Consider the following 18,448-nt stretch of genomic DNA (forward strand, 5'->3'; position numbering starts at 1 on the left):
TAATGCGAGGTAAAGAGCACAGAAAACATTTATTTGCACTGCAGGTACCCTTCAGTCATTGTCAGTTTTCGCTGGCACTGTCTCCCAACGTCCGTTCGGTCATCGTCAGGTTCGCTGCCGCTGTCTCCTGAAGTCGCCTTCTCGGAAATGTCTTCCCACAGAAAGTGGTCCTCAGTACCATCAAGGGCGTTCGAGATGCCGCATTTCTTAAAAGAGCGACTGACGAGCTCCTCTGTGATGCTGGCCCACGCATCCGCGATCCAGCCACAAAGCACCGCTGGAGAAACCCGCGTCAGCTATTCGGTAGCTGTCCCTTACGGGTATCGTGACCTCATCCACTCTTGGTAGCAGGACCTGATGCAGTCTTTGAAAGGCTTTTTGATGCAAACGTCTAGCGGTTGCAGCTGCGGTGATGTCATTCCTCCTGGCGTGACAATGAGTTCGGTGCGGGGTTCGCGGAACTTCTTCACGGAATCGGCCAGGTGGCAGCGAAATGCGTCCAACACGAGCACTGACTGGAATCCCCAACAGTGCTCCAGGCCGCCGACACCACACAGACTTTATACAGTCAAGCACCAGTTCCTTTCTCCACCCACGAATGCTGCCTTCGGTAACGCCGAACTGCCGTCCTGCGGCGCAATTTCTGATGGTCTCGGCACATAAAATAACTTTTCTTTAAATACAGCCGAATACTGTTTTCGTGCACCTGACATCGTGATAGACTTGCGGTGAACGTACCGAGATGCTTCGCTTAGTAAAAACAATCAAAATGGCGCCGGCTGAGAGAAGCAGCAGCCTGCTAACGCCACCGCAAGATGGCGCAGCCTCCGCTGAACCGAAAGTGCACATTTTCGGCTGAAAATTTTGGGATCCGCATGTAATACGAGGCACAAATTTTACATAGTAAAATTTGGAAAAAAATCTCGTATTATACGCGGGTTTTTACGGTAGTTCGTGGAGCAATGAACGTTGTGGCCCAAAAAAAGATGAACTCAGTATAGAAAAGATCGGCGAAAAACGAAAAAGTTAGCTTATAAAAGAAAAAAAAAGCATGTGCCCGCGAGGATTCGAACTTGGGACTGGCAAAACACTTGCGATGACATACCTTGCACTATAAACCACTAGACCACGCGCGGGGGGTACCCCACAATCAAAATATAAGGTATATAATGTATAACCAGTTTACACTTTTATTTAGTTTTAGTATTTCAAGCAGCTTAGGTGACTATTTCTTGTATTGCGCTCGTACAGTAAGCGTCCCCCGAGTTTCCACAATACAGTGAAACCTCGATATATCGAACAGCGCGGTGCCCGCGAAATAGTCCGATATAGCCAGAATTCGGTATATAAAATCACATAAAAAACACGTCATAAACTGGTACAAATCAATAAATGAACGAATCGTGCAGTAAATACTCACTGGGTGCTTCAAAGTATTTATTCCTTTGGCTTAAAGTACTGCAGCAGGGTAGCGTGGCGTGTTATACACGACTTCCTCAACGTAGTCCAAACGTTCCACAAGCGACAGGCCGGTGCCTTGTATGGCGCTGCAGTAGCGGTGCGGTAGGGCCAAAACCGCTGAAGCATCGGTCGAAGTCGGGAGCGGGGCACTACCAGCGCTTGCGGGTACAATCTCGGCAGCGTCTTCGTTCGTGCGCTCAGTAGTAACATCCGCTAGGAGCTCCACATCCGTCAACTCCACCGTCGTTCCGGTGCTGTCGTCACTGCCAACAAAGTCACCAATGCACATGCTTCGTGGCTCAGCACCAACAAAGCGCTCCATCTGGCCCCAGGTTTCTTCAAGCTCGCATTCTTTTGCACCGTCCAATTCTGCTTCGGTGTAACCGATGCGCAGCAGTCGGGAACGCCCATCGCGCCACCGCTATCCTCGAGGGTACTGCGGGATAGCTCGCCGCCTGTCAACAGAGCGCGAGCGGTCTGGGCAGTCTGCGGTGGCGGAGTTCGATATGCCCATTTCATGTCCGTCCCAGTTCGAAATAAAAAATTAAAAATGCATGTGATTTTCCGCGAGATATAGAAAGTGTTCGATATAGTCAATAATTCGATATATCCGGGTTCGATATATCGAGGTTTGACTGTAGCTCACGTCTAGGAATTGCATTTCGTAGACGGAAAAGCGTTCACAGGTGCTGCTGACCGCTGTGCTTGTTCGCCCAGCGCAAAAAAGTGCTTCCCGCACCCTAGGTTTGCGCTGTACGGTAAAAATATCAGTTGATTTTATTTCCTTAGTGCCTATATTGACTTCGCCGACTCTTCTCCCCCTTCAAGAGGCCTTATATTTTCCTATTGGCGTACCAGTCAGCGAAGCGTCGCATGTGCGCTTGTGTGAAGCGACCTTGACTTGGAGCTAGATACAGTGTACAAACTAAAGGCACATTCTTCCATTCCCAAACGTGTTGTGGCTTAAGTTTCAACTGATCGAGCGAATTGCGACGACCCGTCGGCGGCCGGCGGACTAAACGTTGGGCCGACTGACTCGGTCGCGGAAGGTCGGCGAGCCGTGCAGCAGCGCAGCCAATTGCCAGCTCCTCTCCTGCTGACGTCACACGAAAACGCCACAGAAAATGGACGAGAGTGCAGAGAGGAGGACAGCATTTTCGAATTGATTTTTCTACTAAATAAATTCGCGTAAACGTGCTCAGAGTGGTCGAAACAGGGCCTAGGGACTCCGGACTACAATTTGCGCTCGTAATCCCGCATTGTTTACAAATCACTTCAGTGTCCCTATAACACTAGGGTATGAGGGTCCCAGAGAATTCCCGGTTTTTTTTGTTTTCCAGGTTGGTAGACACCCTGGGACTCGTCAGACGTTTAAGACGCTGAACAAATCAAGAAAAGAAGCTTAAGCTTATTGGTATACATAACATTTATTACATCATCGTGAAGCCAGTTGAAGAAGAAGACGCCATGCGTGTCAACATGGTGGCCGTGGACAGCAGGTGTGTGAGAGCAGCCCCCCATGGTGGCTGGCGATGCTTCCAGAGGCCACACGCAATGCCCAAAGTCGAGGAAGCGCATCTTTCCATTCCCTTCACAGGTCCCAAACTCCAACCAGATGACGCTGCATCAGTACAAAACAGCGTTCCACCAATGTTAGCACGTAATGTATTATAGCAGTGGACACCGATGATACGACGGTCAAGGGAACACGCGAAAGCATCCTTTGATTGGGGTGTTGTACGAATGGGGTGAATGCCAGCCGAGTAGGTGGTCAGATGCGACAGGTGAGCGCAGAAGGATGCACACTGGTCTCAGAGCTATTTTTATTATTTATTCACCAATCTTAGTGTTATGGTGGTTTTTGCACTGATTTGCAATTACATTTCTTTCAAGTTGATGATTTTTTAAGATAATAATGATTGTCATCATTTTGGGTCACAATCACAAAATGACCGTCCCATACACAATGGCAATCACCTTGTGGCTAGGCAGACAAATGACTAAAGAATACAACATTGGAAGAACTTCTTTGATTCAGCTATTTTTGGCCATTTTACAACACACTGAACTTGCTTCGCTCCTACCGTGCTCTGCCACAAATTGCTCACAAGTGGTGTCAGTTGAAAACAAGAATACTTTTCCAAAGCCTCCATATGAAAAATTTGTTCCCAACATTGTATTTTACACACACTTAGGCACACACTTAGACACTTTTACACACACTTAGACAAGCAAATAAAATTTCCGTTGTACGTGCTGAGATATCTAAGAGTGAAATGCTAGCTTCGTATACCAAGAAAAGCACTGTTTCACCGCCAAATTCTGCGCGAACTGAGCTGTAGAGTGCACTTTAAAATGCTATTTACAATAGAATAAGGTGCCCTTTGACGAGGAAATTTGCAGGCCGATAGAAAAATGGCCGTGGACGCCGAAAGTGCCATTTTTCAGAAAATGATTTTTTGACCATTTTTCGGCCCCAGAGACCCATGTGCCCCCTTAAACTACTAATATATTCAGCGTGTTCTTGCGTAATTTGCGAATCTGTAGCTGACATCCGAAGTTTAAAAAAAAAGAAAAAAAATGCTTATTGATTGCAAGCTTGATGCACTGAGGTTACAGCTGGGCTGTGATAGGCCTTGGTGGCTCTAACCTTTTCTTGCGACTTGTGTCTTGATTTTGCTGTTTTGTTGTTCCTTCTTTACTACGACTTGTACTCTTGTATGTTTATTATTTCATTGTATATCTGTACCTGTTATGCCCAATCCCCTCTGTAAGGCCCTGCCCGGGCCTTGAGGGTAACCTTAAATAGATAAGTAAATAAGCATGAAGGGCTTTGAATCTTGAGGCTTGATCTCAACCAATGGGCATGCCCACAGGGCCAGAATGTACGGAACAAATACGGCAGCAGCGTGCCTTGAAGGGATCATTCCACGCCTCATTTGCCCACCGTCCGTGCCACTGGTCTTAAAACAACTTTTAATTTTCAAGTGAACTTTGTGAAACGAGTCAGTCTTGGTGCTTTTTTCCCACTGATTTCAAATATGCCATTGTTTTTTCAGCCGGTCAATTAGTTCCCGAGATAATAACTAGAGATAATTACCCATTTTTCGAAGAACAATAGACAAAACAGTGTTGGTAATAACACCGTAATCTTTATATTTTCCAATACTATGAACCGTGGTGAATGCACTATAGGAAGCTGTGTTTTTATGCACCGTTTGAGGCTAATTTTACAGCTCATTAAACTCTGGTGGCACCAATGGCAAGGAACCATTTTGAGTGCCCATTTCAAACAGCAATGCTTAATGAGCTGTAAAATTAGCCTCAAACGGTGCATTTTTAAAAACAACGCTTCCTATAGTGCATTCACCATGGTTAATAATGAATAATAATGAATAATGAATTTCAGTAAACCCAAGTTCTTTATTACATAGAAAAACTGTGACGGGGGTGGACGTGACCTCTGGGTGCGCCACTCAATCTATTCTAAACAGCTGTTCTTCAATCTCACTGGAGTTGCGTTTTTTGGCAGTGTCCTTGTTCCCGATGGTCGAGCGGATTGTCTGTTTATACAGACCCTTACTTCTGGCGATGTTGGCCTGTTTTTTGCCATGTTCAACAGCATTAATTACTCAACAGTGAAAGTCTCAAGTTGCACACAAGAAAAAAGAAGAGGCCACCGGCACTGGCTTGGCTTGGCTGCGCCACCGACCCACTCTAAGCCGCGAATGTTGCCAGACATGGTAGTTTCATTGCCAAAATAAACAAAGAAAAAGCGTATTGGGTACCATCCCCACAAAAGCCTGCTGTTAACACTCAGTCAAAACCATTTTTGCATAAAATTTAGTCTGCAACAGCCGGGTCTGTTATAAGTGGAGCGGATTCCACTTAAAATGCATGGGGCCCAAACAAACCAACAGAAATGGTCTGTTGCAACCAAAAGCCCGTTGTTGCCGGATCCGCTGTAACGAGCGTAGACTGTAACAACCACTTCCACTTCCCATGCAAAGTCGATGGAGGAAGCCGATTTGCTTCGGAAGCGAAACAGACAAAAGCCCAGAGGTTCTAAGACAAAAGAAGCAAACGAAAGTGAAAGACTGGCACAACAGAGTGAGCGCTCAGGGAAGCACGGTGCGATCGCTTCGTGCACAAGCGAGGCAGTCCTGCCCGGCCGACCTTGGCAAGCGGAGAAGGGCAGCTCTCAGGGCCGGTCAGAGACCGCGCTGATGCCGAAGCCGTGGGCGCGCACCCTGTCCAGGAAGGAGGTCCCATCCAGGGCCACTCCGGGGCTCAGCACCCCGCCCCTGCACACGGGGGGAGGGGGCACAGAGACGCGTCAACAAGGGACAGGGGACCCTGTTCCTCACATCTTTCACTGTTAGTTGCTATTTTATTGAACTTTTGACAATCCGGCACTGCCGTGGCAGTACAAGCGACAGGAAAAGAAGCGGGCCTCAGTACATGCACAGACAAACACAAGTACGCACACACACTTTTAGCGTAAAAAAAAATGATAGATATATTACGTTCTAAAAAGATGTATAACCGAACGTAGAAATGCGCTTTTTTCTCGCATAACAGAATAATAAATAACAGCGTAAAATACAGCATTTGATCATTTCGAACCACAGCACAACATCAGCAACACAAAAAAGCAGTGGCAGCCGTCACAATGCACGTTTGTACGCCAAGACGCATCTGCAATCTCCACTCGTAGCCAAAATACCGCATTTTCACTGGGAAAATGCACCCCAAAATCGCACGCATCGAAGTGAAGTACCAGCCCAATCCGTGCCTGTCACAATTCTAATAGTTGGTCTAATAGTCCGTCAAGCTAACCAGATTAGCTTTTTTTCCCTCTCTTCCTACATCACTGTGGATGGAAAATAAAGGTATTATTATTATTATTATTATTATTATTATTATTATTATTATTATTATTATTATTATTATTATTATTATACTTCCATTTCTCATTTTGGACTGCCCAAAACGTACCAGAAAGCAGCTTTGTGTCTCCCTTTTTTTTCCCACAGATTTTCCTTACAATGCCCACAGGCAGTGCAGATTGACAATGACAAACTGAAGAGACATGAATACATCGCAGGGCAAGGCATCAAAAGATCACACAGCCCCACAGGAAGGTGAATACCAAGACGAGAAAATGCACCGGACATTTTTACCACTTTGCAGATTAGGTTTGATACTACTGTGACGGGAACACACATGCACAAAAACAAGAGAGAAAGATGCCCCTGTAAGCCAAATTATGTTCTTGGTAATGTGGGCGCCTTATCTGCAAGACACAAAGGCCGTGTGCAGTCCAGAGCACTAAGAACCATCAAACTTAAGAAGAAGAAAAAAAAAAATCTAGCAAAGCCCATTTGGTCTTACCAAGGGGAAAATGCAAGTAATGCAGTGTGATGTCATTTTACAATTACCCCTCACGGAGCATTCTTTTTTGTTTTAGATTTTCACGACGTCAGCTTGTTGATGCTCCCTGCTGGTAGTGCACACTGATTCGAAGTGATTCAAAACTGTTTTAGCTCACAGCAATGAATAAAGTCGTGGCTCCCCGAAACTGCTTGTCCTATGTGGAAGGTCCCTGCAGTTTCTCGTTGCCTGGTTGCAAGCATCTCGTGCACACTGAGTTCGAGTAAACACAGCACGTCCCGTTCCTGAGCCAAAAATAAGAGAGAAAGGGAGAAGAGAGAGAGAGCGTGGTGCGGTGCTCACTTGACGGGCATCTTGTCCTTCTCCTTGAGCACCACCAGGGCCACCTGGACCATGCACATGGCCGTGGTCACGTACGCCGGGTCTGCACATTGTTAAGTAAACACGCACACCCTTTGAGGATTCGCAACCCAGGTCTGGTACTCATGGAAGAGAAAAAACGCCGCAGCCGGGCAACTGTCTCCCAGCATGCAACCACACTGACGTGTGGCTACGTGTGGTTGCATGCTGGGCGACAGTGGGCCCACCTTATCCACTGCAGCTCCTCAATCAAACGAGACCAAATTATGTTTCACACGCCCAAATTACACCGGGGCTATACGGCACACTGTGGAAGAGGGCCCCTCCGGATTAATTCCGACCACCTGGGGGTCTTTGACGTGCGTTTTTGCTTTTTGCCCCCACCTAAAACGTGGCCACTGCGGCTGGGATCAAAAGTGCAGTGTCCTTGGGCTCAGCAGCACAACACGGCCGCAGACGAATCAGCTGCCATTTACGCTTTGAACGGAGACAACAGCTCGCAAGCATGAAAAAGGCCTCGGCGAGCACCTCCTAGACACGCAAAAAGATTATTCTACCAGAAATGTGCTCCTCTCCACACACTCGTACCAATCGGCCTCTGTGGTGAAAGCCGCGAAAGAAGAAATTTCATGGCAGTGCGTCGAGAAATGGGTGTCTCTTCTCTTCGTTCTGCAAACAGCAGGCGGTGGCGCCCTCCCAAGTTTGGCATGAACATCCCAATTGGCCGCCATTTTCGCATAGGCGAAAAATCACTGTCGTTTATTTGCTAAACAATCCGATAACTGTCACCAACGTCCTTGGTGTTAGACAAAATAGACCCCAAAAGGAGACCTTCATGTAAAGTTTGTACGCGGATAGAGCAGTGGTTTGAACAGGAAAAAATTTTAAAGACGCTCATTTATCGGTGTTTACACCCAATATATAGCGTAGTAAAGGCGAAGGCATCAGAGTATAAATTCCACATACATTATATTGCTACCATTACCCTTTTCCCTTTGCGTCTTTTTCTTCCGTTGCTTCGACTTGGCACGTACCAGACTTTGCATCATTTACCCAATGTTCCTTTTCAGCTCAATTACAGCACTCTGCTCAGAGGACCTCCGGCGAGAAATTTGGCAACACAATACCCTTCGACATGTTTTTACACCCTGAGCAGTCGGCCAAATAGAGTGCAAGACTTAACGCCTGTGTACACTCACACATAACAAAGCAGCGAAGGTTTTTTCAATGCGGTAACCAACGTGGGCCAGCTTTAAGCGGGCCGTGAAGACAGCATAAAAGCTTGCTCAGAGCTAAAGAGGTACCGTATTTACACGATTGTAGGTCGATCCCTTTTTTCAAATTTGACAACCAATGTTGGGGGGTCGACTTAGAATCGAAGTCGAACCGTCTACCACTAGTAACAGCAAGATAAACGAGAAATCGGGGGTGCTACGAGGTGGGGACAGCTTTGCACCCTCGTTCCCATGGTTATGGTCTAAACTATGAACCGCATGGGGCGTCTTCTGCTCGTGAAAATGCACCGCACTGACACTGCCGCGAATACCACCCGCATGCTGCACGCTACGCGATCGGCGGTGGCAACATGGCGGCACCATTCGCAAAGAGGTGCGCGTAGCTCCAGCTACCGCTTCTAACCGCTCTCTAAGATATCACTAAAGGCACAAACGAAGACGTTTGTGCTGGAAAGAAGCTGATAATGTGGTCGAAAACGACACTATAAAGCATTATTTGCACCGCTAGGGAAAGCGCCAAAAAAATATCCGTCACCGTGATAAGCCTAAACATCTCCCGAGCGCTATCAAACTTCCACCATGAAGAGCGCGCGTCGTCAGGCTCCTCCCGTTGCCGCACTTGGCGCGCGTTTTACCGAGGTAGAACTGGTAGAATTTAAAAGCAGTATAAGGTGCCGCGCGCGCGGAATCGTCGCCGCGGGCGTGAAAAAGTCGCCCGCGCAACGCCGACGCGCATGAATCGCGTGCAAAAACGCGTCAAGAAGTGTTTCATTCGACTTTAATAAACAAAATGAGTATTACCGAATCCCTTGATTCAATGCGCGGCGCTAACGTAGCCCATATCATATCACATTGTTCAGTGCACATCCGAACGCGTTGGTGAGAGGTTAGTCGCTCAAAAGTAAATCGCGCGCGGCCGCTTCCGTCAGCCGCCATGTTGTTTGTTTTGGTATCGTGCGGCAGTGGCCGCTGCCGGTTGCTTCGATGGTTGTCATCTCGCAGCGAATGTATTCTTCCCGCTCAACCCACAGCGAATGGCTATTCCGGGTGCTTATACAAAAGCTTATCTTTCTTAACATCTACCGCGCATACGGCGAGCGCACGACTCTTGCGGGAGCGTAGATCATTGATGGTAGAGCCGCGGTGTGGGTTGACGGAAGAGCTTCTCTTTGTGCGTGGCCTCCGCAATGTGTTGCAGGCGGCGCCTGCGCAATGTGCTGCCAGCGGTGCTGCTGGCGGCGCGCCGCCGGTAGCACATTGTGCAGGCCATGCTTTGTGATACAATTTTCTAGGTGGCGCTCAGGTTTTTTTTTTTTTTTTTTTTTTAGAGACGCAATTTTGGTGGGTCGACCTACATTCGAGTCGACTTACAATGGTGTAAATACGGTAGCTCACTCAGCACCGTTCCACCCACGAAAGGTGGTTTGCACCCCCCCGCCAAAAAACGAAGAAATATTAAGGGGAGACGTGGGTCTTGAAATGAACTTTTTTATTAATTGGTCTGTGATAATGAAAATCACTGTGCATATGTGTTTTGTCTTCCTCATTTCAAATATGTAATTAGTTTTCAAGTGGTATAATTATTTTTTGAGTTATAAAGAAAACACTAGAGCCTAATTAAGTAATTTCTTACGGGCCTTTAAGGAACTTTTTATTAAATTTTTCTTAAAATAAATGGTATGGATGTGTAGCTTAAGACCTGCCATGCATGCTGAAGCTATTTATATTCCTGTAAAGATAGTTGATTGGATAGAATTAATAAAATTATGCCAAGTACAGTTTTCTGAAAACTTAATGACCTCTAATTATAACTCATTACATTTATTTGAGGCAAAATGAGCCAATTAAAATAGCTTCAGCATGCAGTTCATTTTATCCCGAATTCAACGGTATAACACTTGTAGAAATCCTTTGAAAAAAACTACCTCAAAACCCCTGTAAGGCTAGGCACATATGCAAAAAAAGGGAAGCTGAGAAAATCGCAGTTGAAGTTTTACTACAAGTGACAGTTTTATCTATTGAGCATATGAAAAAAAGAAAGGTTCTAGAATGTAGCTCGCTTTTCGCTCAACAAGAGCATACCAAGTTTGCTGGAATCCGCTGGTGGGAAAATTATGAAATCCTCTGTCTACAGATGGCACCTGGCAGAAAAACTGAACAAAAGCAAAGCCAGAACGTTGCTTCAATTTTTATGCTGTTGGCAGCGCGCCGTCACTCTTTGGCGACTAGGGCTGAGGTGCCGATCGTGCACCACAGTTGTAAACGTTTATTTTGTTATGTTACTGCTTCATTTGTAGCAATCAAATCGGATTTGCATCGCGTGAAATGAGTTGCAGCGAAGGGGCTGCTAACGGAATGCCCGCCACTGTTCTGTAACGTGCATGTGCTTGGCTAGGTGGGATAACCACAATTTCGGTCTAATCTACTCGTATATCACGTCACTAACGCACATTGTGCTCAGTGCGAGCATTTATAATTCCCAAATCGCTCATCTATATGGTAACCTGCCGACAAGGAAGCGCGCGCCGGAGTGCGGGCCGACCCGCCGCGGCATCGTTGATAACAGAATGAACACACTTCCCTTGCGACGTCGGCGTGCGGCATCCTCCACTTTATCATTTCTTTTCTTTCTATTTGCTGCTGATCGAAAGATAGACGCAACTTAGTGCCCCCGCAGGCGTAATCATATCGCTACGCTATCGTCTCGGCAGCCCGCGGGGGCGCTAAGCCTACCTCCGTCTCGGCGCCGTTCTCGCGAAAAGTCGTCGTCAGACACGCAGAAAATCGTACTCCAGGCGCTTTTAATACTGCTAGTTCTTCCTTTCAGTTATCGATAGACATATTTACTTTATTTTTACGCCATGCGGGGCTTTTGCCGGTCCTCGCATAGATGAATACATGAGCCGTTGCACTGTGATGAGAGTGCCGAGCAGACGACCCACGGCGTCCAGCCAATGAGGTTGCGCCCTGCGGTCACGTGCAGTCAGTAGCCAATTGGGCGGCGCGTTCCGTCTCTTTTCTACCCCGGTTTTACTCGCAACCAATGGACGAAACGGAGTGGTTCTGGCAGGGAATTGAAAACGAAAAGACGCGCTTTCGAATGAGACCAAGATGGACGCCGTGGGGCATGTAGAACCCGAGGGGCGAGTCGTCGAAAAAATGATATTTTCACGTCGAATCTTGGCCGATTTTAGCGGGCGTCGGTGCTATAAATTGATATTATGGCTCAAATACGTACTCCTGGGTCTGGATATTTTGCTAACTGGTAGAAAAATAGCTCTACTTTCCGAAAATGGCGATTTCTAAAAATCGATTTTCTGGCCAAATTTCGGGATTCCAAGACCCGCGTCTCCCCTTAAATGGCAATTTCAAACTACAAAGATGTACATAATGTGGGCCGCCATGACAGGATATGGAGAAACATTTCTTGGCAGTGGCTTAAGTCGTCGGCTACCAGTTGCACGAACAAGATTCTGTGACGTCGCAGAGAGATTGGGAGTCTCCACGGTGTTCTTTATCGTCACGGTGTTTGCGATAAAGCTGGTGTAATCACTGTTGGGACAAGCCAGTCTTTCAAACCAACCAAAGTTGTATTTTGTCTTTGTGGCTCTTTTCCTACACCTTAGTACGATTGTGACTCATTTTAACCTACCCTAAATTCATTTTGTTCCCCCGTAATCTGCATCCCATTCCACCACAATACGTCACAATTCGTTTTAATTAAGGGTGGACACTGCTCCTAAAACAGCTTCCTTTAATTTTTAAGTACACTCTGTGAAACCTGTCAGCCTAGCTGCTTTTTTTCCCCAACGATTTCAAATATGCCATTACTATTTCTGGAGTCAGTCAATTGGTTCCCAAGGTAATTAGATACTTGGAAATTTTTGCAATGACATTAGACAAAGCAGTGGTAGTCATAAAACTGTAATGTGTATGTTTTCCAATACTATGAAGCCTGGTGAATGCAATAATTGAAGCCGTTATTTCATGCATCACTTGGAACTAATTTCACAGCTCATTCAACCTTGGTGGCACCAGTGCAAGGAACCATTTCGAATGCCCATTTCAAACACCAAAGTTTAATGAGCCATAAAATTAGTTACAAGCGATACAAGTGAAAAATCGATTTGAAGGCTATTTTCGCTACAAATAGCCAATTTGAAGGCTATTTGTAGCGAAAAAATGGTGCGCGTTATAATCGTGCAAATGCAGCATTTTTTGTGCACGGTTCTTGGGGCCAAGCGGTGGTGTCCAGCCTCACCCGGTCCGTCCAGCCGCACGGTCAGGGTGCTGTCCATGTGGCTGCTGTGCTGGTCACTCGGCTCGGCCAGCTTCTCCTTCCAGCCCCGGCCGCGCATGGTCATGGTGAACGAGCACGCCAGGGCCTGTGGAGGACGGAAGCGGGGAAGACAGGCTGCGCTGACAGTGGCCTGGGCCACGAGGATGCCTTCCGACCACCCAGAGACACCTTTCCCCACGCGCGCCCAAACCTGGACATTTCCTTTTTGCTCGAATCGAACCCCTGGGCTCAGCAGCAGCACCAGACAGAGTGCTCATTCCCATCAACACATCTGAGGACTCTGTGCACTGCAAGCTGAGGGAGGACAGTGCTCTTAAAACAGCTTCCCTTAATCGTTAAGTAAACTATGCGAAACTTGACAGTACTCCTGCTTACTTCCCCCACTGATTTCAAACACTCCTAAACTTTCCCACAGCCAGTAACTTCCCTTCTTTGAACCCACGAAACACTAGGCGATCCCTGTTCACCGCCCAAAAACCTCTCGTTTTCGCCCGTAGCGTACACGCACTGGGTCAACACTGAAGTGCCGCCCAGCCGCGCGGTTTCCATGTGCATCAACGCATGCTCCACCACCTTCAGTTTAAAAGCAGCTGTGTAGCTCATGTACTGGCCCATCGTACAGAGTGCACCAGGAGCGCAAAAAAAGCTCGTAACACAGCTGAACAACAAAACCACGGAGCATAATGGCGAAGTCGTGGAATAGCAAGACAGAGGAGTGCAGTGTACATTTAGTGCATTGTTTGCACGCCACCAGAACAAGGCAGAACCGCAAAGAGCAGGGAAGGAGTGCGGAGTACGCTTCGTTTTTATGGCGCAAGGTTTGTTTTGCGTTCAGCAGGTGGTGCTCCGCAAGCGCACAATTTTTAAATTGTGAGCCACGGCATTCGAGCTCACGTCTCCGGCTACTGTTGAGATTTCTTTTTGTTGGAATTTAGCATTTGTGTGCGTTTTTAGCATTTCTGTGCGGTGGTCTACTTCTACGGCATCAGCAACCATGCCAGGATAAAACATATTCTCAGTGACAAAAAAGAAATTCTCCAGGAAACAAGTGGGGAAGACAAGTGAGTGGGTCCATTACACGAGTAAATACAGTACATCATTATTTTTTTTAGTCACTGAATTAGTTCCCAATTAGCCACTTTGGGAGGAACAATGAACGAAACAGTTTTGGTCATAAAACTAATCTCTATGCGTTCCAATACTATGAACCCTGGTGAGTGCAATAAGAGAACCGGTTTTGTGATGCACCACTTGGAACTAATTTTACAGCTCATTAAACTTCAGTGTTTGAAATGGGCACTCAAAATTGTTCCTTGCCACTGGTGCCATCAAGTTTTATTGAGCTGCAAAATTAGTTCCAAGTGATGCATCAAGATGCGCTCATCAGGGTTCATAGTACTGGAAAATATAAAGATTACAGTTCTGCGACTGGCACTGTTTAGTCTACTGTTCCTCCAAAAATGGCTTATTATCTCTAATTATCTTGGGAACTCATTGAATGACTAAAGAAATAATGCGATATTAGAAATCAGTAGGAAAAAAGCAGCAAGACTGACAAGTTTCACAGAGTTTACTCAAAAATTAAAGGAAGTTGTTTTAAGAGCCGTGTCCACCCTTAATGCAGGCAGACAAGAGGAAACTTAGAGGGAAGCTGGAGTGAAAGCTCATTTTCGGGGGTACGCCCAAAACCATCGGATGATGGCACTGTGCTCACATTTTATCAAAACATGCAAAGCCAAACTACCATTCGCTATGCTGCACCCAAATTTAGTAATGCGCAAAAGCACATGCAAAGCAACGCCACCCCATTCTCAGATCGCAGAATCACCCCTGTGGCACATCTGGAACAGTGTTCCACCATTACACGTTAGCGCGACAGCGTCAGGCGCCTTTCAGTGACAACCACAGAGCAAACAGAGGTCAAAAACACACACACACAACGAGCGTTGCTAGGCAATGCCCAGGAGTGTCAGGCATGCCGGGAAAACTGGCTGCTGTGTGTGCCAGTGGAGAGTGCGTTAGCTGCACAGTATGCTCAGAGGACGACGGTACGGTGAGGAGGGGACCGCATACAAAGCCACATTGCAGCTTCCAAGGCCTTCTGTCTTCGCGCAGTATGGCCTCTATCAAACAGTTGCAGAGAATGGACCCGCCAAGAGTGCACAGCCGCTCTAATGGGTTGGGTATGTACTAACATTAGGCCTAACATTATGCCTAACAGTATGCCTAACAGTATGCCTAACAGTATGCCTAAAGTTAGGCCTAACGTTAGGCATAACATTAGGCATAACGTTAGGCTTAACGTGCCATCAGGTCTAACGTCGGGCCGTCATGCGCCTGCGTTTCCCACCTCATGTCTGCTGCCCACAAACCTCTGCGCACGCGAGTTATAATTGGGACAACGTGGGAGATTTCACGGAATAGACTTCGCGAAATTGCCTCACTATCAAAGGCGACAATGAGAGAAACCCTTCCACACTGCTGCCAAGAGACGATGCATTCGTCAATGCTCTCACTGAAAAGCCCGTGGCTGCACCCCGAGCGGGTATGCCCCCAGATCAGCCCCCACTCTGGTATCCCAGCTGCCTCACCTGTTCCCTGGTGGGTCCGCCCCTCTTCACCATGCCAGCAGAGAAGAAGCCCGGGAACTGCAAGGTGCGCAAGATCAGAAAAGGAAGCACAGCGCTGTCTCCAAGTTGCCGCAGCACGTGTTGCCGTACGTGTGGCACCCACAACCAAGTCTCAACCAACGGGTGCAGAAAAAAGTCTCCGAGAGACCCCAGTTTCACGTGGAAAAAACCAGTCTTTGGTAACTCACTCGCTCAGTTCCATTCCAGCCCTCAAGGGCACTGTTTTACCCACACACACAAAAAAAACAAAAAAAACCAACCACCGTGACAAATTTTCAAATGTCAAATTACACAAACTCAGTGGCAATGGCACTGGAGAATCAGCATACCGACTTGGCATTGAAGCAGTGTGGTCACACAAACCCAGAGGCAATCCCGTTTACCGACTGCAGCTCGTGAAGGCGGTAACCATGTACGTGGGACGTGACAACTATAGTTCATCTCGCAAGCTAGCTGCAGCACTGTGGAGGCTACATTGTTGTCCCCCTTAGGGCGCCTAACTCACCGCGAAGGAAGCGACAAAAGGCGCCGGGGCCGTGCGGTGCCACTTGCCGAGAGGGGAGAAGGGAGTGTCCTTTCAGGACCCCCTTCACGGCGGATTAGGCGCCCTCAGTGGGCGCACTATTGATAACAATGTAGCCTCCACAGTGCTGCAGCTAGCTTGTGAGATGAACTATAGTGGCAGACGTGGGAAGTGGTCCGGCGAGTCCCCACTCTTTTCTTTGCTCATTTTGTTATCCGGCTTAACATTAACAAGTGCCCAACAAAATTAGCGAAATCCTGATTCTGCTGTGGCAATCCTTCAAATGAATGAAATTTACGAAATTTGTCATTTTTTTCTTCGCAATCTTTTTAAAAGTACGTTTCAGGCAGGAGGGGAGGGGGGAAGGGGGCACATGCCGGAAAACCGGCTCCAAGCAACAGATGGTGCATACAATTCAGTACACGCGCAATGCATGCCCACATTTTTAATACATCCACACATTATGCTGGTCTTGTACTGCCAACCTCAACCAGAATGCCTTTTTTTTCCTTCACATAGATACCATATTTTCATGCGTGTAACCTGCCCATGCATAAAATCTGCACCCCGACTTTCAGCCCGCCGGAAAAGAAAAAAAATCCTCTTGTATTGCCCGCACATTTGATACACGAAAGGCAACACCAAAGCTACTGCTCAAACAACACATGAATAACTATGTAGACACAAAAAGTGCATATTTAGCAATCAGAATACAGTTACTGCAAAGCAAAAGTCACAATTCACTAATAAAATTCAGCTATTAGAGTGCACATGTCCCTGTTTTCTCTTCCTCGCGCATGTTTTGTGCAATCGATGCCCCGGGAGGCTTAGTGATCGTTACTGCACAGGAGCTTCATGGCACAACGTGCATTGCCGTGAAGCTGCACTAAAGGAGAAACCCCAGGTATTATCCGCACCCCGCTCTGCCAGTGGAGTTTTCGCATTTTTGGTGGGGATTATACGCGCAAAAATATGGTAATGCGGTAATCAGCTCAGAGGCACAGTAAACAACAGTTTGGAGAATAACAGCAATTTGGTGGGACTGCACTACGAACCAGCACCTGGCTACATGCGCAGCTACACGATACTCCAGGCATCAGAGCACACCAAAATGAAGGTCACTGCTCCAGCAACCGGAACATAGGTCAGTTAGAAAAAGAATTGCCTACAAGTCAGACCTTGACTTACACAGTGGCTTTGGCCATAATGTGAGTACCGTATATGTGGCAACCTGACATGCGGCCGACGCGTCACTACCCTTTATTTCTGGCACAATGTGTGTAACAGGAGGGCACGGGTGAGAACTCAGAGACACATACTGACTAGCTGTAGACACCATCCGTCGTGCGTCGAAGGGTATGTGGCATTCGCCATTTGAATATGCGGTAGCAGGAACCACCAAGAAACACAGCCATCAGTTGGTGGATTGAGACGGTGTTTTGAAGTTCGCACAAGTTGGCCCTTTTTATTTCTTCTACAGAAAGCGAGGGGACGACTGGCATTTTCCAGCTGAAATGACATTCTGAAATGCACGGCACATAACGAGTTCTATTGTACTCCCTCTGCAGACTGCCTTGCATTGACAGCGGACAAGAATGCTGTAAGGTTCGTAACTTCCCAAGTTATGAACAGTAAATGAAACTTAGCATAATAACATAGTCTTTGTAGCAGTAAGCTTTAGTATGATTTCTAAGACAACTACATTAGATTGAGAGCTTGGGAGCATCTTACACCAAACCTGGAGCAAGTGCGTGCGATTCTTTGCCGGTGCGAACCTATGGATGCCAACAATTTTGGCCACGACCTACCACAAGGCGGTCTCGCTGTAACAAACCACAGTAAACCCTCATTACAAGAAATCCTCAAGGGATCCAGAAAACATGTCTCGTGCATGCAAAGCTGCTGACATGGCGAACGTAGGAAAACCAATCAAGCCGTTTTCATTTCAATGTCTCTTTTAACCAGGAATCTCTTGTAACGATGTTTTACTGTATAGCCATAACAAAGAATAAAACATAAGGAACTCGCCGCAGTGAAAGCCCAGCACACAGTTCCGGAAGCATATGAGTAGCAGTCACAGTCGGCCGACGCCTGGTTGTGACCCCCGGAGATTCGCATAACTGAGACATGGCATGACCCCACCCAGCGTGACCCCTTCCGAGCAATCCCCCCAAGAGGCCCCTCACCCGCTCGAGCAGAGCCCGTCCGCAGCGGAACATGCTGAGGAGGCCAAACACGGCGGCCACCAGAACGAGGCCCACGCCCGAGAAGAATCCGGGCACCCGCAGGTACGTCTGCACCTGAACCTGGGGACAGGAAGGAACACGTCTGGTCAGTCAGCCGCCACATTTCAGGGGCCACAAGGAGGCAGCTTCACTGAAAGGTGCTCCACTTCATTGCAAAGTTCGAGCAAAGAAAACGGATATCAAGGGAAACAGATGAAAAGAGGTGGCCGAGACACTTTCCGGCGATCGCACGGAACTGAGATTGCGTGACTGGTGGCCACTGACGCCAGGAAACACAGCTGGGCCCTTGTAGTGAAGCC

General features: G+C 47.4%; 1 protein-coding gene across 1 annotated transcript in view; it reads right to left on the reverse strand.

The window, feature by feature from the left end:
- Nucleotides 1–2,869: 2,869 nt before the first annotated feature.
- LOC144164213 (saccharopine dehydrogenase-like oxidoreductase) overlaps nt 2,870–18,448 on the reverse strand; it is a 49,132-nt gene continuing 33,553 nt past the window's right edge. Inside the window, exons 8-12 of the mRNA XM_077694730.1 lie at nt 18,090–18,209; nt 15,342–15,398; nt 12,712–12,835; nt 7,198–7,279; nt 2,870–5,765 (exon numbers count right to left, since the gene is read on the reverse strand). Of these exons, the coding sequence (XP_077550856.1) occupies nt 5,663–5,765; nt 7,198–7,279; nt 12,712–12,835; nt 15,342–15,398; nt 18,090–18,209 (486 nt within the window). The 3' untranslated portion in view covers nt 2,870–5,662. The remainder of the gene's footprint in view (nt 5,766–7,197; nt 7,280–12,711; nt 12,836–15,341; nt 15,399–18,089; nt 18,210–18,448) is intronic.

Source organism: Haemaphysalis longicornis, unplaced genomic scaffold (genome assembly GCF_048455015.1).
Source record: "Haemaphysalis longicornis isolate Haplotype H1 unplaced genomic scaffold, Haemaphysalis longicornis Haplotype H1 scaffold_13, whole genome shotgun sequence".
Classification (NCBI taxonomy): Eukaryota; Metazoa; Arthropoda; class Arachnida; order Ixodida; family Ixodidae; genus Haemaphysalis; species Haemaphysalis longicornis.